The sequence below is a fragment of the Sorex araneus genome, chromosome 1 (genome assembly GCF_027595985.1).
Source record: "Sorex araneus isolate mSorAra2 chromosome 1, mSorAra2.pri, whole genome shotgun sequence".
Taxonomy (NCBI): Eukaryota; Metazoa; Chordata; class Mammalia; order Eulipotyphla; family Soricidae; genus Sorex; species Sorex araneus.
The window spans coordinates 292,603,799-292,624,711 of record NC_073302.1 but is presented as its reverse complement, the minus strand read 5'-3'; the positions used below and the strand labels follow the sequence as shown (position 1 = coordinate 292,624,711).

General features: G+C 43.5%; 1 protein-coding gene across 2 annotated transcripts in view; it reads left to right on the top strand.

Moving 5' to 3' along the window:
• The window catches only part of NALCN (sodium leak channel, non-selective), a 330,676-nt gene that overhangs the window by 104,468 nt on the left and 205,295 nt on the right, over window positions 1-20,913 (top strand). For both annotated transcript variants that reach the window (XM_055136147.1, XM_055135485.1), the window contains exon 10: window positions 7,951-8,037. In XM_055136147.1, the coding sequence (XP_054992122.1) occupies window positions 7,951-8,037 (87 nt within the window). The remainder of the gene's footprint in view (window positions 1-7,950; window positions 8,038-20,913) is intronic.

Here is a 20,913-nt window from a genome sequence, read left to right as displayed (position 1 = left end):
GGGCAATTCAAATCCAATATCTTTCTTATTTGAGGCTCTGTATTGTGTGTGGGTTTGCACTTTCTAGAAAAAGGACAGATAGGTTTATGCACCTTCTAGCATGAATCATAGTAAAAGAGAGGGAAAAAAATCTCAAGTGAGACTGGAATCATGTAATGTGCCATTACCATTAGTTTAATAGTAAATTTTCAGGGAATTTTAACGAAGCTTAAACATTCTTTGATAAGTCTGTCAGGACAAGTATCTGTAAGAACTACAAGATACAGACTTACTTAGAAAAGTCTTGAAACTGAACTTTCAGTATCTATGTGATAAATGCAGTAAGGTGAGCTAATTCGAAAAGTCTGACAATACACCAACTTTGTGACATAAAAGTTTGACCTCATCCGTTGCTCATAGGTGCACTAGAACCCTCGTTACTCTAGTTTGATCAGGAACTGCTGAAGGTTCATGAAAGTTTCCTAACATGTTATCTGGCTGTGTTCAGGACAGCACATAGGAAGTGCTCCAGAGAACCCACCTCTGTATTTCTTCTCTTTCTCTTTTGAGCTGTGAGAAGCAGTGAAGTCCCACGCCCGTCTGGAAATGTCTCCCCAGTGGCGTAGCAGCATCTTGGATGAGGGGCTGGTATTAGCCCTTATAGACACACACCTCAACGGAGCACAGAAGCAGAAACCCAGCATAGGGTTTGCAGCCAGTGCTCCTGAGCCAGCATTAGACCTACCTTTCACACCATCTGCGGTCCATTTAGTAACGCTCACTCATAAGACCCAGAACCACCGCTGGAAAAGTCAGTTTTGAAAGTTGCACCCTTTCTGCCGGCAATTCAGGTGGTAGAGAGCGCCCTGAAAAGGGACCATGAAGCAGGGTGGACAAAATTGTTTGGATGCAAAATGAGTCAGGGGAAATCAAGTTGGTTGTTCAGAGGTAATGCGTCCAGACATTCGGCAGAGGCAATCACGCAGAGAATTGTGAAGGACCTTCATTAAGAAAAATGCTGAGGACCTAGTTGCTAGGCAACGCAGCTCCTGCCACAGTCTCTGGGTGAAACACAATGAAGGTTGCCTGGCAACTCGCCTCCAAGCCCCGCCCAGCCCCTCTGCAGTCACTCAGCAGGTGGCCCTGAAGCTTTTGTGTCTGGGGAAGGAAGGGACAACCTTTGCCAGGATTCTGTTGCTTTGGGAAAATATGACAGAACGCTATGCTCAGGGAACTCTCTTCTCTCCTCCCCTCACCGGCTCCCAATTTGAACGAGACAGACTCAGGAAATAAGATTAAGAGGGTCATCACTTGTAGCAAATACAGCGCTGTAGCACTGAATCCAGTTCTGCTTTTTCTCTGTGGAGCCCAAACACTTGCTGTCTTTAGAATGTTCTCAACAAAGAAGGAAGAAGGCTCAGGAGAGGCGGGGGTGGGGATGGGGGGGGGGCGTAAGTGCAGGAAGACTCCAGCAGGGCTGAGTAGGTGGGAAAAAAGAAGCTTAGAGCTAATGAGTGGGACAGGGAAAGTGGCTCCCTCCACTAACTCAGAGTCAACAAGAAATCACTGAGGAGAAGAATGGCTTCAAATAACCAAGCAGGGGCGGGAGAGAGTACAGCAGGGTACTTGCTTTGGATACACTTGCCTTGGGTACTCTGAGACTCTACCCACTGGTGACCCCTGAGTGCAGAGCCAGGAGGAAGTCCTGGGTACCACCAGGTCTGGCCTAAAACAAACAAAAAACAAACAGACAGACACGCCAAAACAGGGGCCAGAGACGTAGTACAGCAGGTAGGGTGCTTGCCTGGCATGCAAGCATGGTTCGATCCTCAGGTTTGACGCAGGTTCAATCCTCCACACTGCATGATTCCAGGGCCAGGAGTAGTGAGCCCTGAGTGCTGTCTGGAGTGGCCAAACCAAGCAAGCAAAATAAAACAGTGTCTCTCCCAGTGCCAGCATAGAAGCAGGTGACAGGAACGTGAGTATCCGCATTCGGGGGTGATTATGACAGGGAGAAGGAATGCAAAGGCACGCCATGGTGGGGTGCTCTCATTCTTCAGCACCAGTTTTCCAGAACCCCTCAGGGTGGGGACTGTGGAGAGGCAGCCTCACCAGCCCTGGGCCCCGAAGGCCACATGCTCGGTTATACATTGGATCCGAGTACCAAAGACTCATTGCACCGTGACACAATGATTGAGTGTGTCAGGCCATAGCAGAACGCCCATGCTGCAAGTGTGCCAGTTCCGGGTGGCCATTGTCTCGGAACTAAGGCATCCCTCTCTCCAGGGTCTCTTCTTTCCTGGCTGCTTCCCTGGAGTCCCTCAGGCTCTGGCTCGCCCTGCACTTGTTCCAGCTGCACCCGGTCCTGGGAGGATGAGCTTATCTCTCCTGCCGGCAACAAGGCTGCCTTTGTGTGACAGAGAGTGATGAGAGGCGGTGGCAGCTCTGACAGTCAATATATTCCTAACTTTTCCATAGAAAATCATAATCCTGTGAAGCCATATTGAATGGTTGGTAAATAAATATTCAGTTTGTCTAAGGAGTCGTGAGGATCTCTGTTACTCTCTCACTGAGCCCTCTCTGCTGCTCTGTGCTCTCTTAATCAATCGCCCCTAACTAATGTTGAAAACCAACAACAGGATGGAGTGATAAAAGGACACTTTCGGTGCTTGCTCTTTTGTGGGTTCATCAAGATTCTTAGATGATGGGCTCCCAACAATAGCAAATGCAACTCCTGAATGAGTGTACCAGCAGAGCGAAAGGGCTGTGACCAGACCGATGATTAAACATGGACATGTGGAGGGGTCAGAGAGATGCTGCAGGAAGTAAGGCACTGGGCCTCATGCAGTTACAGTGACCTGGACCATAGTTTGAATTTGTCCCCCGATATAGTCCCCTGATCACTGCCACACGTTATTCCTGAGCACAGACCCCAGAAACGTGCTCTGCTAGGTGTAGCCTGACTTGGTCGCCAAATAGAAATTCTCCCCTAAAGGATGTGGATAACCCAATGCCCAAAGAGAAGGCTTTCTGAAAATTAGTTTTATGTCTTCCAAGATAAATACATATTGCTAAAATATGCGAGAAAGAAAATTAATGACAGCAATTCTGGGAAGAAAGGGATAACAGCATTGTGTCCTGGTAGATAGTGTCTAAGAAACCTAGACCTGGGATCATATTTTCATCATGGAATATATTCATTTTTTAGCTGCTCAGTTTTTGAATATATAACTTAGTGATGAAATTATGTCTACTCTCATATTTTGTGTAATAATAGCTCACTATTTTTAAAAAAATAATTGATTTTTAAAGAATCCCCTCAGGGCATAAGAATTTTAAAATGAATTTTAGATTTTTCTCTGCATTGGTGTGTTGGTGTCTTGGCTTTTCAATGCTAATGATTGCCCTGTCTCTAAGACTCTCTCTCCACTAACTCCAATATCTGTTATTTCTATTGTTGTTGTTGTTGATGATGATGATGATAATATTTGGCTTATAGAAAAACACTCCCCAAATCATTCATGGCTATATCAAGTACCCTTTAGAAAACTCTAGTTGTCACAACAAACAGAATTGCCTGAGATAATCTTCAAAATTCAAATCTACCTGGGTTCCAAATGATTACACCAGGAGGGGGCTGCTCATGAAATTCATCCATGTTGCTCTCAGTCATAGCCTAGTAAGGTCAAACATCTTGTAACAATACACTGAGACTTGCGGTGTGCTTGCATGTAACCTTAACCAATACAATGATAATGTGAGGGGAGCACTGTGGTCATTTGCCCTGTGCAGACTGAAAATTTGAAAATTAACAAGTATCAGAAGGTTTTTTTTTTCTTTTTGGGTCACACCTGCGATGCACAGGGGTTACTCCTGGCTCATACTCTCAGGAATTACTCCTGGCAGTGCTCAGGGGGACCAGATGGGATGCTGGGAATCGAACCCGGGTCAGCCGCATGCAAGGCAAACGCCCTCCCCACTGTGCTATCGCTCCAGCTCCTCAGAATGTTATTTTGCCTGGTATTCAAAGATGACTCAGTGCTAGAAGTAGAACACAAACACAGCAGCTCCTCTGTAAGAGCCTTTGGTTCGGCTGCCTGAGCTGCTCTTTCTCTTGAATCTAATCATGGTGGCACCTACTGAGGAATTTGCGCTGTGTGTCCTGGCCCTCTGTTAACGTGTTTTTGTTTCCTTAAAAGAGAGAAGCTTCTTGGTGACTCTAAGCTGGGGACAAGGATGGAAACTATCATACTTTCTTACTGAGAGTGTGTATTAGGACAACCCAGCAGTTTGCAAACCGTTTCTAAAAGTTCTAAAGACTATACATAAATTGAACAAGAGACTTCATCTCTAGGCATTTATCTTGAGAGAAATGTTAGACAGTACTCAAAGAAATATATTGGAGATAAAAAAATAAAATAAAATAAAATTTTTTTAAAAACAAAAATATATTGGAGAATTTTTGTGAAGATGTTTTTGTAAAGAGTATAAGAAGAAGAAAGAAAAACATATAGCAATATTTTATTGTAAATTAAGAAATCAGAATGAATTCAAGATTAAATCATGACTTAAATCACGTTGCATAAAAATATGCAACCAGGGCTGGAGCGATAGCACAGCGGGTAGGGCGTTTGCCTTGCACTCGGCCGACCCGGGTTCGAATCCCAGCATCCCATATGGTCCCCTGAGCACTGCCAGGGGTAATTCCTGAGTGAAGAGCCAGGAGTAACCCCTGTGCATCGCCAGGTGTGACCCAAAAACCAAAAAAAAAAAATGCAAGCAATATGTCAATCTAAACATGTCAAATTTTTTGTATGTATATTAAATATCTGGATGGATAATTCTAAAATGTTAATGATGGCCACTGGAGAGATAGTAGGGCACTTGCCTTGCACACAGCTGACCCAGGTTTGATTCTAAGCACCTCATATGATCCCCAAAAGTAATCCCTGAGCACAAAGCCAGGACTTAGCCCTGATCACAGCCAGATACAGATATGGCCCCAACACCAACAAGAGCAACAGCAACATGTTAATGATTGTCTTTAGGGAATGAGCTTAAGATTGTTTTAAGCTCATCCATATTTTCTAGATATTTAATTGAGTACCTACATTATATAGAGAGATAAATATAGTTATATTTTAAAATTTTTTAAAAATGTACTGAAATGAATATCTTTGGAGTTATCGTTCAGCTACTATAAATGAAAAGTTGGAAATGAATGTCTTCTCTCATACGAATTCAGAAGAGAAGGTTCGAGGCTCGAATGGTGATCTGTGTTGCCATGGAACCAGAATCCTCTCATCTTTCCTGCAAAGCCGTGTGTAGCCTCATTCCCATATTTGCCTCATGGCTCAAGATGACTCCTCTGCCCTGACCCACACATCTGCATTCCAGAAGCAGAAAGGGAAAAAAATAGGAGCAGCTTTTGCTTAGATCTCATAGGCCAGTAAATAATTATATAGTCCCAGGTGGGCTTCAAAGAAAGAAAGAAAGAAAGAAAGGAAGAAAGAAAGGAAGAAGAAAGAAAGAAAGAAAGAAAGAAAGAAAGAAAGAAAGAAAGAAAGAAAGAAAGAAAGAAAGAAAGAAAGAAAGAAAGAAAGAAAGAAAAGAAAGAAAGAAGAAAGAAGAAGAGAGAAGAGAGAGAGAGAAGAGAGAGAAGGAAGGAAGGAAGGAAGGAAGGAAGGAAAGAAAGAAAGAAAGAAAGAAAGAAAGAAAGAAAGAAAGAAAGAAAGAAAGAAAGAAAGAAAGAAAGAAGAAAGAAAGAAAGAAAGAAAGAAAGAAAGAAAGAGAGAGAGAGAGAAGAGAGAAGAGAGAGAAGGAAGGAAGGAAGGAAGGAAGGAAGGAAGGAAGGAAGGAAGGAAGGAAGGAAGGAAGGAAGGAAGGAAGGAAGGAAGGAAGGAAGGAAAGAGAGAAAGAAAGAAAGAAAGAAAGAAAGAAAGAAAGAAAGAAAGAAAGAAGAAGAAAGAAAGAAAGAAAGAAAGAAAGAAAGAAAGAAAGAAAGAAAGAAAGAAAGAAAGAAAGAAAGAAAGAAAGAAAGAACCAGGACTAGAATCAGTTTGGATGGATTTCTGGCTGGGTATAGGACAGGGACCCAGTACAGAATGTTCCTTTCTTTGGGAGGCAGAGAGAGCAGCTCTGGAGGTTGAGTTGGTGCCCCTGCCATACAGCCCTCAAGACTTGGTGCCCAGAGGATTCCTGATTCAGGTGGCAGGAGGTCCGCCACCCTTCACTACTGGCATGGCGCCATGGCATCCTCTATACAGATGATGTTTCTTAATGCAAGGAGCCAAAGAGAAGAAATCCAACAAACTGGCACTCCCTTCACTTTATTCCGTCCTAAGAAGTGACCTTGGGAGAATGCTTTTTACTAACAATTAAATTGATTCATTTGATTTTGCTGTACTGGAAAAAAAATAATTTAAAAGAGAAAATTAGTCTGCTACTGATGAAAGCCAGTCTCTGCCCCAGGGATCCTTTGTGTCTTGATAAGAGAGGAGAGGACTCGGAGCAGATGGAGAGCAGGCTTCTAGCTGGTGACTGACAGAGCACTTTGTCTTCTCCCCTTAAAGGGAGACACCCGTAATTTTGACAGGAACTTTAAAAGGCACTTTAACAGGTCTGCATTTCCACCAAGTCTGTTTTCTCTAATGAACCTATTCATGGGAGAGGTATTCAATTCTACCACTGAGAATCTCTTTTAATTTTTTTCCCCCTAAATGGAGCCAAAATCCCTTGAATGGATGACAGAGAAAAAACAAAATAGATTGGCAAATAGACCAAAGGATGTTGGTGGAAATTTGTACCTCAATTTTATCACTTAAAAAATACTTGTATGTGAATATCACCTGCACGTTTTGTACTTAGGTACTTGATTCCTCACTTAATTCGTAGGCGCAAGTTAATTTTTTTCAACAAAGAATCAGTCACATCTGTGATTGGGAGTTTGCAATAATGATTACGAACTTTAGGTCATGGGTTCTCTGTGTTAATTCTGTTTCCATCACCAGTTACTGGGAGAACACAGGAAGAGTCTAATAAGAAGTAGTAAGAATGGCAAAAAATGTTTCCATATAAAATGTAGCAATTCCAAGCAGAATCAGTGAATGCTTTAATTATTTTTTTCTTAGAAAATAAAAGCTCTGAATTCTATCCTATGTAACCCCCCCAATTACACACCCCTAAAGAATATAAAATAAGATGTGATCATAGGGAAATACACGTGGGAAATGTCTTCCCCTAAAATCAGATAACTGATTGGTGAAGTAGTAGAATATTCAGAAGTGATTACATAGGCAACCAAAAACATAGATATCTAGTTTAATGAATGTCTGATTTCAGTATCCTATGCAAATCTGATTTTCATTCCTTATGCCTTTTAAGTTCAAATAAATTATTTTCCCATCATAACTACATAGCATTTCTGCTTTACCGGTTAATTGTGGTCCACTTAAAATAATTTCACTAAGTCTGTTAAGTGATGCGTTAAAATCACACCAATCTCCCTCTAGAAGTTTCCTGCACGTTTTCTGACTTGATTTATCCCGAGTGCATTTCTATTGGCTCAGTGAGGAATGAACATCATATAAAGATACTGATTCACCCCTTTTTAAAAATGTACAAGAGACACCAGACTTTGAAACGCCAGCTCTTATTTTCTCTGATGTAATGTAGAATAATCAACACCTGAGCATTTAAATGCCTCCTCTACTGTCTGCTTGGGTAATTCTATGAAAAGCATAAATAACGCAGACCAAAACTAGTACATAGCAAGTGCTCAATAAATTCTTGTTTCTATTGTTACTCATTCAAGTCCTCTGTGTGGAGCTGAACATAATCAGAATGACTCATGTTCTAAAAATAAATCTGCCGGGAGACAAACCTTTGATAAGACAAAGTAGGAAGAGCTGGAGACGGTTGAGTGCGTGTCTCCTGTTCAGTGTCTGACTCATCTCCCTCTTTGTCTTGAAGATGTTTCATGAAGATGCTGCTGGTGGGTGGCAACTGGTCGCTGTGGATGTCAACAAGCCCCAAGGACGCGCGCCAGCCTGCCTACAGGTGCCGTACAATGACATTTCTAAAACTCCTCTAGCACAGGCCTCTGATTTTTCATTCATACAGAAAAGTCCTCTGTTCTCCAAACCCTTGACCTGCCCCTACCTAGGAGTGCCTTGGGGACAGGGTCCCGGTCTGTTGGTTCATCCTGTGTGGTCAGGGCCAGTGCTGGTGTAGAGAAACATTCTGGATTTGGTGACTGATGCGTGGGTGCAACTAGAAAGAACAGTGTTCCAGGACTAATGGATCGAAGAAGACTTTCCTGCCCTAATACATATTCTTGCACAAAGGCCTGAGTGATGTAAAGGCAGCCGGTGGGGGTCGGAGCTTACTTAAGTGAACACCTTACTAAACCCCCTGGGAAGGAAAGAGCTTTCACTGAGCTTTGTTGTTCTGCTGCCCCAAACTCTACAGGCAACAAAGGTAATAAAAATGTTTCCTAAACTAAGGGAACCTGCAGCGAATACATTAGGCAGGTCCCCCTGACCCTCAGGTGGGTACCTCCGTGATTAGTGGATGACCATTGGGCCTCCAGCCTATCAACTTTATTGTCTTCTCTACTCTGAGCTGCTCCTAAAGTCCAACAGATGTGGTCTTTGATGGACTGAGCTGGCATCTCCTCTCCTTATGCCCCATCTCTGCCCCACACCCACCTCTTACTTGATACCACATCCATCATCTTCAGAGGGAAACATGCAGGCAGGTTCCTCGTGATAATGCTGACTCCATCCTTCCACCCTTCTCAATTACAAATCCTCTTCCCATAAAGATCTGCTTTGTACAGTTATTGATATTCTTTCCCCCAGTTGGAGAACTTTTGTCTTGTTTTGGTTTTCACCTGCTTCATCCTGAGAATACAACTCCATTCTGCCCTTTGGACATTTCTCCCAGTTCAGACTCATTAAGTATTTAAAGGCTTGGCTCATAATAAAGAGAAAGGTTGTATTTAGTGAATGAATGATTTTTGTTTGGGCTCTGCACTTAGCAATCATTCCCGGTGGGGATCAGGGACCATATTTGGTGCCAGGAATTGAAGTCAGGTCAGCCACAAGGCAAGTACCCTGCCCAGTGCACTATCACTTCGGCCCCACAAAGTTTGTATTTTATTTATTTTTTTTTTGCTTTTTGGATCACACCTCTGATGCTCAGAGGTTACTTTGGGCTCTGCACTCAGGAATTATTCCTGGCGGTGCTCAGTGGACTATGTGGGATGCTGGGAATCGAACCCGGGCAGGCCACATGCAAGACAAACGCCCTACCTGCTGTAGAAAATCACTCCAACCCCAAAGGTTATATTTTAGACCATTAATTTCGACTCCAATGTATGACCATGTAACACAGTTCTTTGTTTACGTCAGTTAAAAGAATGGAGCACTTGCCTTGCACTCAGTTGACCTGGGTTCAACTGACCACAAGTGCTCCCTGAGCCCCACTAGTAATAATCTCTGAGAAGAGTCAGGAATAATACCTGAGCACTTCCAGGTGTGCCCAAACAAGAGGGCACAAGCTCCGTATGGAGCTTCCAGGGAACATTAGAGAAGATGCTGTGGAATATCCATTTTAGTGTTTCCCATTCTGTTTGAGGACACGGGAGGCCCTCGTGCAGGAGAGAGTGACCAGGACAAGGCTTAGGAAGCTGGTGATGTAGAAAGGCCGGCCTGTTCTCTTGGCATTCATGGATGAGGAAGGGGAAATCCAGGAGGCATTCCAACCAGATAGAGAAGGTGGGACACATTCCTGAGCCTTCTGATTCCATTTTATCCAACCAAGAAGAAAATGCACAGAGGCGCCATACATTTGTAATAAAACTAAACTCAAGGATCTATAAAATCCACTCAGAATCTTACTGGGCCTCAGATAACATTGCTTAAGATCCTGTGAAGGGTTCAAGAATAGACACTGCAAGGTTGCAAACATGGATGCCAATGAGCCTTCCCAGGTCAAAGACTGGAGAGGAGGAGATGAGAAGGTATATAACGGCATGGGGGAGTGATGGAGAGTGCAACCCAGGGCAGAAGCAAGAGGACAAATATCAGTGTAGAGGTAGGGGGGCATTAGGCTTGAAGTTGAGGACCCCTGTGACTACTATGTTAGATAAATGTTAGGAATATGGCGATCCCCATCTGTATTCCAGGGCTTAAAGTTAGGGAGAAAGAAGACCCACGGTGAGTAGGAAGTAATCATTCTCCACTCATCCGCCCACTGCTGATCTTAATCTGCCCATAAAAGAATAAGAGGGGAATGACCAGGGGTTGACCCACCTATAGTGGGTGGAGAGAGAGTATTTTCATGTCCAAGTGAATAACTCACAATTGGGTGCTCTAAGAAGAGAATTAAGCAAAGGAAACGGTAATTGTAACAGGGGCCATGAATTACCCACTGGCTCTGACCAATGGTTAGTGAACACTTAAAACAGGCAACTGGAACATTTTAATCTGAACTGTCCACTCACTGTCTTGTTTCCAGAATCAGTCACCTCACCCTCTGGGACAGACTGTGGTTTGTCCCACAGCTTTTCATTGTTCAGACGAGAAGAATGTGGAGATGTTCTCCTAAAACATACTCAAATTATAGAAATAAAATTCCTCTAGATCCAGGTGAACAATGAGTTCCATCTCATTGCCCTTGTAGGGTTGGCTGGAAGCCTTAGAGAAAAGACTTTGTACTCTCACACCCGTTGCACACACATCGCTTTTGTAAAACCACGTTTTGGCTTCCAAGAAGCATGACCTCTTTCAAAGCATGTATCCACTTTCTAGAAGAGTCTTCTCTCACACATAGCTCAGCTCAAAGGCAACTTGCCTTTTCCTCAAAGAATTGAGGAAAAGGTGCCCAGAATAGATGTTTCTATATCATCCTACCCATTATTTTTAGTGTTTATCACAATCTTTGGGCTGGAGCGATAGCACAGCAGGTAGGGCATTTGCCTTGCACACAGCTGATTCAGGATCAATTCCTCCCCCTCTCTCTCGGAAAGTTCAGCAAGCTACCAAGAGTATTTTGCTTGCACAGCAGAGCCTGGAAAGCTACCCGTGGCATATTCGATATGCCAAAAACAGTAACAACAAGTCTCACAATGGAGACGTTACTGGTGCCTGCTTGAGCAAATCAATGAGCAACGGGATGACAATGATACAGTGATCACAATCTTTAATAAAATCTCTGGTGTGACCTGTTATTTGATGTCTATGCTTCCAGCCAGTGGACACGTCATGCCGTTAGAAACTGTTTTGGTCTTGGTCATTGTCAGAGATAGATTTGACACCTGGATGATGTTCCCCAGGTGTTGTGGAACAGGAGAACAAGCACCTGAACAGATAATACCCACCTCCCTGACTCATGAAAGCACATTTTTGACATCTCATTTAGAAACTTCTCAATTTATCCTCTTGGCCTGTCCCTGGGAACTGGAAATCAAGTGGTCTGTGGTTAAAAAAAAAAAAAACACCCATTTCTATAACAGCACTCATTTCCAGGCCTGACACAAACAGTGTCACTTAGAGTTAGTCTCTCGAAGGCTGACTGGCTTTGGTGAATATCAGTGGGGACTTAACCAGACCAATCCATCTGAAACATAGCAGCAGGAGTTAGTGAGGACAAATGCCATCACTTCTATGGTAGGTTCCCCCTTCACAACTTGTTTTCACTTCTTCAGCTTGGAAAATGAAAAGGTTGGTGTTTGCACTTGTAATCTTTGGGTTTCGTTTATTATTTATTTTCTTAAGATCAAAAACCAAGACCATAGAGAATACAGTGGGTCAGACATTTGCCTTCCACATGGCTGAACTCCATTTGATCCCAGCACTGCATATAGTCCCCAAGCAGTGCCAAGACTGATCCCTGAACACAGCTGGTCGTCACCCAGAAACCAGGAAAAGAAAGAGGAAAAAGGAACTAAAGCCAGTTCTAGCTTCACACAAAAAAGTGGGGCCTACTGGGTTGAAATATGCCATGAAAAACAATTGACTTGAATAAACACTTTTCCTATTATTAAAATAAATTAGAAAATTTAAGTATCCGAGAGACATGGAGATGGTATATTGGTGGCCCAGGGTCCACAGTTTTAGTATTAGAAATTGTGGATTTTTGTCCTAAGAGCAAAATGTTATTTTAAAATTTGGTATCACATTTGAAAAGCAGAGTATTTTATGGAAAAACTCATCCACTTCCAGCTTTTATCAGAAAATTCTGGTGGCACCGGGCTCTCTCTTCCACATGGTTATCCTCAGCTGGCGCTGGCAAGGGCCCCATCAGTCTGGGTCCTGTATTTCCGTTTTTCCTCAGCCTCCCCACATTCTAGGTTGTGTTTACAGCTCGACATGAGTGTTCTATTTATCTACACATTTGTGTAATTCCTTTGTGGAATTTCTTTTCTCAGAATAGAAAAATCACTGCCTTTACCCATGACATGTGATGGGAAAACAAACACACATTCACAAATGCATCAATATTTCAATGCACAATAGATGTCCAAGTGAATGAATGCATTGTCTGCAGAGAGAAATGAGGGATGAGGCAGCATCTTTGTTTAAGCAAAGGCCATTGCTGTGTGCTTAGAAAACGCATGTCTCGGGGCCTAGAAGCATAATCATAGCAATAATTGTCACTGTAACGGGAGCCTGACATTGGCACACAGGGAAGACTGGTGACCTTCATGGTGTCTTTCCTGTTTCATAGTAAATGAAAATACAAACATGCTAAAATCATGGGGGAGGACTCCCAAACAGTGCTGAGGAGCACTCAGCATCCTCCCAGGAATTCCTGCTCAACCAGGTGGCAATTGGGGCCTGAGGATACAGTATTGCCAAGTCCCCATGATGTTAGGAACTGCCAACATCACTCCCAGTAGCACTCAGGAACCTGTAGAGCTGCAGCCAACAATGTCATCTGATGTCAGAGATTGAACTGGGCTCAGCCACATGCAAGGCATATACTGTTGCGCCTGTATGATCGCTCTGACCCTTTGGTTCTTATGAGCCAGTGGCCAAAGCTACACGTTCACAGCAAGGGGCCAGCACAGCCATCTCCTGAGCTCTCTGATGATACGTCGAAATATTTCGTTCACCCAGTTTCTGTCAATGAGGTTGATGCTGCAAAGACCTTCGGTGTTTATCCCACTATGATGAGTGTCAGACTGTGTTTAGTGCGGAACCGAACCATGGCCAAGTCTATCCAATTCTGAGCAATTGTCAGGGACAAATAAACCAATGTCACCGAACCCCTGGATCAGCCCCTCCACTGCGGGTCCCTTCTGGAATCTTCTCCCACTTTGTTCTCCACTTCCCTACGCACTGTGGCTGTGGCTGTCATCCAAGGTCCCAGTCCTTCTTGCCTTTGGTCCTTGCTGTGGAATAAGATGGCGGGAAGTGACAAGAGACAAATGGAGGGACATTGTTCATCCCGGTTCCCTGTTCTCAGGTATACTTACTTCCAAGACTTCATCTCTGGACGTGACCCCCTTAACCTCTCACGCCTGCCTCACTAGTGGATCTCTTTCATCCTGGGAAGCAATAATTATCGGGAGTGGGGGGAAGAATTCTCCCTCTTGGAGCCTCCAAGAGCCCGGCCTTAGGAAATAGACCCATTGCAGCCTAGCTACTCACAGTCTGACCATGCACATAGGGCTGTAATCTGGGAATAATATTACGCTCTTCCGTGTCCGAGGAGAATTCAGACTTTGTTCAGTTCTAGTCAAGAATCATTCGATTTCAAGAGGATTTTCTTCTGCTGTGGTATAAAAAGAGCCCGAGCAAAGGAACAGATAAATCCAAACAAAAATCAAAAATCCTTAAAACTTTGCAGAACTGAGGTTATCCCAATGGTGGGAAGAGAGGGAAAGAGTGCAGGGAAGGGGCTCAGGGGGCAGTGGCAGGGGGCAGGGCGGGGTGGGGGGAGATGTGGTATTTGGGTGCGGTATAGTGCAGGAACATACATTGACAGGGGTGGAAACTGCCCAAAATCATACAGGAGCAGAAGCCAGTGTGAGCTCGCCTGGAGAGAGGGGGTGGGGGTGGAGGGAAGGAGGGAGGAAGAGACAGACAGACAGAGGCAGATGGGAAGAATCCGTTGGTTGTGCTCACAAACCAGACCTTATGCTCGAAGACCTAGCCGCCTCTGGGTGACCCCTCCTGCGTAGCCCCTCTCTCCCTTTTGCTTTGGGCCTCACGATTTCTCCTGTCTGTGCATCCCCCTCCAGCCTTGGAAGACCGACTTCATTCCGAATATTAAGTTTTGTCTCGCTGCTTGCAACTGTTAAAAATCCTCCTTTCAGGAAACACCCCAAAGCTGTTGCCCACTGGCCGCCAGCAACATAATGCCACTTTTTCCTCTCCCCGGAAACTCGGTGGGGTGTTCACTCTTTCCTGCTCCTGCCCGGGCTCGGTGTTATCAGATGCTTACGCCTGCCTGGTGGTCAGTATGGGTCGGCCTCATTACCGAAATGGACACTGACTGTTTCGTGTGTCTTCATAGGCCATTTACTGTTCATGCAAATTACTTCTACTTATTGATTTGTAGGTGTTTTCCAGTGATTCTCAGAAAATAGTAGAGAGCGAAAGCTCCAATATTGATGTTTGATATATAGAGGTCCCTTTAATGCCTGCTCGGTAGTTGGACTATAATGCTGCTTCTTACTGTGGTGTTACCAAAACCACAAAGAAACACTCTCAGAAGAGGGAAGTTGCCTTGTGCTCTTGGTTTCTTTAAACTCAGTTTTAGCCTAGGTAACAACTGTGTGGGGAGGGCACCACAGGCCTGATAACCTGATAATAGAATTCTGTTCAGTTGGACTCTAGGCTGTACTGTGCTCCTGGAACCCAGCAGCCTGCCGGGTGACACTTTTCTGCCTCTGCAGAGTTTCCTGCCCTCTTTCATTGCACACCCAGAGACGTAATTGCAGGAAGGATGTCACCGATAGGAAAGAAAATTTATTTTCAAATTCTCTGGCTCTCCCCCGATATGCCAGAGATCAGGCAGATGGAAAAGACCATGTTCCTAAGAGCACCCATTAATTCTCCTTTCCGTCTCAATGGTAAATGAATCTCACATTGATTTTATACTGGCCAGAATTATTTTGTGTCCTGATTATAGAAGTAATCACTCTCTAGAGGTCTCCTCAATAAGAGAAGCATAAAGGGTACCACTTGCAAGTGGGAGATATAATTTCAATTTTTATTTTTTTGGTTTGAGGGTCACACCCAGCAGTGCTCAGGTGTTGCTCCTAGCTCTGTACTTAGGAATCACTCCTGGAAGTGCTCAAGGGGTCATAGGGGTTGCTGCGGATCGAACCCGGGGTTGCCACATGCAAGGCAAATGCCCCACCCACTGAACTATCACTCCAGCCCCTATTTTTTATTTTTAGACGCAAGATGGTTTCAGAAAATCTCATCTTGTAAGTCTCTATGTTCTCCAAATAATTTCATTTTGAAAACGAATTAAAATACAACCTTTAGTATATGTCTGATACAGCCTCCAGTGCATGAAATTTGTTTACCAGGGTAAGATATTTATTCACAAAGCAGCATCATTGGGGTTTTCTCTGTGAGTTATACTATTCATTATCCTAATTTATCCTTATTGTGGTCTCCAAGGCCACGGTTTTTATTTGTTGCCTGTTTGCCTGCAGTCTTTAGCATCCTAAATGCATTAGTTTATAGGGGGAAAATTACAAAACAAATCAAATAGGAATCACGCCTATAAATTTTTAAAGCACTTATGCCCAAAATAAATGAGATGACTTACTATCTTTTTTGAAAATGTGTAAGTTTTAATGGTTGACCTCAAGCTGTCTTTTCCAGTTGGCTTCTCGTGTTGCACCTTCTTACCTTTCCCACAGATAACTAAGCAAATCTCTCCTGAGGGGTTGTTGGACACAGCAATAATATTCAGAACTAGGAAACACAAGGCACCCGCTATGAGGTAGAATTTTTGTGAAATAATTTTACTGATGTTTATTTTACTTCCTAGAGAAATAGAGGCAATACATACCTATTCCTTCTCATAGATTAAAATCTTAGGCTAAAGTGTTTAGGCTAAATCTGCAGACATTCCCAGGTAAATCCTGCATGACATTCTACCCCCCTATGGATATTTTATCCTCAGTCTCAAAAACCCCAGTGCTCTGTTAGAAACTACAAATAGTTGGCGAGGAACCTGCTCCCCATTCTTTAATCCATCTGTCAGAGCTGGGTGCCTCTTCACTGCCCAGTGAAGAGGCACTCTTCAAGAGGAGACCTACTTTGAAGCCAAAATATCTGAGACAATTTTCTGACTCTTTGAGCTTGGAACTCTACCAAACCGTGCTTGTTTCTCCTTATGTAAAAGAGGATGGCACAGGGCTTATATCTCAGGGCTATGAGGATATTAAGGGAGGAATTCCACTGCTGGGATGAAAATAATATTGGCTCTATTTTGATATGACAGTTTCTTAAAATATGTATTTTTACTCAAGATTCCAAGGGAGAGGGCATTCTCCCTGTCAATAGACACAGTTTCTTAACCCTCTGAGCAGGGGCTCTGGGATTATGTGGGTGGTTGGGCTTATTAGGAGAAACTGGGGCACGAGTGGGTAGGGCTCTCCTGGCTGGCATCGTGGCACCTTTGATGTCGTTGGAATTGAGTAAGTATCTTCTCCCAAGCTTCACAAAGACTCTGTAGTCTCCGGAGACTTTTCCTGCTAGATCTCAGAACTCCTGTGCTGTAAGGGGACCTTTCCTAATCTTCCACTTGAGGCCAGCCTCAGTATTAATACTCTGGTCCCAATGTCCCAGCTTAACCTCTCAGAGATACGGTAGCATGAGCTGGCATTTGTACTAATAAATCTTGCCAAGGCCATAGTTGGATTTTAGGCCTCTGATGTTCTAGCACCACCAATATCAGCTTCCCTCCACCAGTGTCTCCTGGTTCCCCCCCACTCTACTCCCACCTGCCTTCCCAACCTGCCTCTTTTAAATGTTTTAAATTATTTTGTATTAAAAATATTATTTTATTGAATCACCATGAGACACACAGTTACAAAGCTGTTCACAATTGGGTTTCATTTTTATAATTTTTTTATTTTATAAGTTAGTTCACAATATTTGATTACATTTAATACTCATACACCAATCCCACCACCATGACACCTTCCCACCACCAAATTCAGGATGTTTCCATCCCAAGCCCCAATCCCTGTCCCAAAGCACAACCAAAATAACATATTTTGTATTGTCTGTTATGAAAAATTGCTGAACATGCTTACAAAAAAAAGTGTGCATATAGGAAACAGTGTGAAGATTGTTCTAGTTTGGCAGGAGCCATTAAGACATTCTATAGGATATTACTAACATGTTGTTAAAGTTTGGGTAATGTGAGCTTTGGTATATATATCTGAAAGTATGTATATATGCATATGTATATATACTTCCCTCTATGATTTGTTGCCTACTGTCTGAACCCTATCAAATATGGTGTGTTAATTATGGAGAATGGGCAGGGAGTGTCTTATGATGTGTCCAGGAATATGTTCACTTATATGTAAGGCTTGACCTGAGTGTGTTTCAGTCATGTCTCTGTCTCTCCCTCTCTTTCTGCCTCTCTCCCTCTCCCTCTCTCCCTCTCTCTCTCCCTCTCTCTCTCTCTCTCTCTCTCTCTCTCTCTCTCTCTCTCTCTCTCTCTCTCTCTCCCCCTCCCTTCTCCCCGCCCCCACTTTCTCCCCATTTGGGTATTATGGTTTTTCAATACAGATACTGAGAGGCCATCATATTTGGTCCTTTACCCACTTTCAGCACACATCTCCCATCTGGAGAGATTGCTTCCAGCCATCATTGTCAGAGTGACCCCTTCTCTATTCCAACTGTCCTCTCCCCCAGCTCTTGAGGCACTAGCCTGTCTTCTTGACAGTCACACTTTGAAGTTTGGTTGTTGTGGCTCAGTTGTCTTGCTTTCATGGTTATTGACTCTGCGGTCTGGATCTAGAGCCCCAGACTCTGACATGCCACTAATACACCCAAGGTCTCTGCCCACTGCCCACATTACTTCTCATCTGCCTCTTCTTACTGCCCCTCCCTAATTTCTTTCCTTCTCCGTCCTTCTTGTCTCTAGACTCTCCCTCCAGTCAGAGGTGATCCAGGCATTCCCCTTTACTACATTGCATCCCCTTGTCCAGGCACTCGATGGACCACGGTGGAGAAGCCTGTGTTTCTACAGCTCCCGGGTTGCTGCAGCCCAGGGCTCACGCTGCACGCAGAAAGCCCAGAGCATCCCTGCCTCATGCTGCTGCCCTCCCTGGGATACATTCTGTGCCTATCTCTTTTTCACAATTTGCTAATTCCATTTTTTCCCTACACAGATAAGTATGGAAGTGCTTGGGTCAAATCCAAACTAAAAACCAATGCACAACTCATCTTATTTTTGAAAATGACATTGCTATTGGAAGAAAAAAAATAAATGTGATGAGGAGTTGCAGAAATAATACAGGGGGGCACATGCCTTGCACGCAGGTGGGGTGCAAATCCTTGGTACCCCATATGGTTCCCTAAGCACTGACAGGAGTGATCTCTGAGCACAAGTCCAGGGGTAAGCCCTCAGCACAGTTGAGTGTGGTCCAATCTCTCTCCTCATGCCAAAAGGAATGAGTATGCATGATATGAAGAATTATATAGATATGCAAACATCTTTATATAATATATACGGCATATGCATATAGTTGTACACCTGTATTTATATCTCTATCCATATCTACTTATGTCCTACATCTATATTAAAATAGTTGCGAAAATTTCAAGATAAATATTATTTTGTGGCACTACCATTTTCATATTCTTTTTTTGTAATAAAATAAAATTTTTCTTATAAAAATAAGAGATAGTAGAGTAGGCAGGGCAATTGTCTTGCACATGGCCAATCTGGGCCTTATCCCTGGCACCCTGTAGGATGCCCCATGCATGACTAGGCGTGATCCCTGAGGCCAGAGCCAGGAATCAGCCCAGGTACCACCAGGTGTGGCCCCCAAGCTAAAGAAAATGAAAAGTAAATATTGAAGGGCACAAATGCACCAATGTGGAGTAGCCTATAAATATAAACGTGAGTTTAATCCAATGTCTCTTGGCCTGAGGAACTGTACAGGGGCTCAGCCAACCCGGTTTGATCTCTGGTACCACAGGGTCCCCCATGAGCATCTCTGGGTGGGTCCCTGGAGGTCCCCAGACACCACTGTGACAGCTCTGGTAGTTCTTGCACGAGGCAGAGCTGAGCAAAGTCACATCCTCGGACCCTTGCTTTGAGCTGCCAGCCAGTTGGCCAAGAATCACCGAGAGGGTTCCCCAGGCCTCTTAAATACCACTTGGGAGTTCCTTCCTCCTAAATAAAAATAATGCCACAATGCCCTCCTGCCTTAAGGAAATCCTCCCCCTTTTCAAACATTGGTTTAGTCACTTTGGGTTAGAGAAGCTCGTGTCACCAGCTCTAACTTTAAAGCGGGAGGTACTGGTTTAAACATTTAAATTTAGCTCCTTCACATACTTATCACCCTAATTCTTATTTAATATTTGAAAGTTATTACTTTGGAGAAAATCAGCTAAGCATTGGTGATTATAGTGTATCAAAATCCACTGTAAGTGATTATTTTAATGACTCTCCACCAACTGGGACACGTAGACATTCAGACAAAAAGCAACGTAATTATAATGACAGCGCCAAAGTGAAGCTGTGACAGTAACAAAACCAATTTAAAAAAAAATTTGACAGCCATGGCTGAAAGCTTTGTTTGGACCTCTCAATAATAACAGTTTACTTAAGACATAAATTCACAGCTAAGGAAAATAGAAAGAGAAAGTTGTGGCTTTTCTGTCATGCAGATACAAGTGGAAATCAGTTGAAATGTTTTTAATAGAACACTGTGTTGAAAGGAAAAGAGAAAAGGAATAATAGTTTTGGAATTTGACTCTCACAATGCCAGGAAGACTAAATAACAATAAAAATTCTAATGAGAAAAGAAACTTGCTGACTGAGTTGCTTATCTTGATTATGAAGGTCACTACTTCCATCCCAGTAAATGGGAGTGCATTCACATGCATTGATTGGCAGTTCTGGAATTTGATTTTATATTACCTTTAAAATGAAATCATAGACAAATGCCTGTAAAAGTGCATCAGTACCAAGGGGATAAGAAACCTTACTAAATCCTCACCATTCCCCGGGCACCAACAACCCTCCAGTTTATTTAAAGCCATCCCTTTCATTTATCTCTCCTGAGGCACACAGTCAAATATGCAATATAATTAATTCTTTGACCTTGGGCAATTAATTTCTCATCCCCAACCAGAAACATACACAATACACACAACTGTAATATTTTTGCTGCAAACCTTAATAGAACGAATTTTAATATAAAGCTGGTCTTAAGCGCTTTCCATATAAAATCTCAACATTGGAGTGATGGGGATCCTAGAGCTCGGAAGGGGTGGGCTTTCAGCTCCCTGTGGTCTGGCACAGAACCCGGAGCCTCTGGTATTGGTCGTGTCTGTGGGTCATGATGCTCGGGTAAAAGTCCATGATAGCACCGAGGGATAAGGAAGGCCCAGGGGCATTTGGCTCTCTTCCCGTTCCCATGCTCTTCTTTGCTGAGTTTCCTTTAAGTGCAGAGACTGGAGAATTCTAAGGTCAGGTCGCATGGTACAGATACAGGTCTGAGAAGCTGGAGAAATGGGCCCACAGGAAAGGGTGGCGCCACCAGCCCACATCATGAAGCCTTAAACAGTTGGACCCTGGCTCATTTCACTAGTTCAGCTTCTCCCCACCTCTGCTGCCCAAGGCCCTCAGCCTCTGTTCTCCATTGATAATTCTCTTTGTCACAAGAGCCACTTGGTCCCAGACTGGCTCTGAATAGACTTGGCTGTGGAG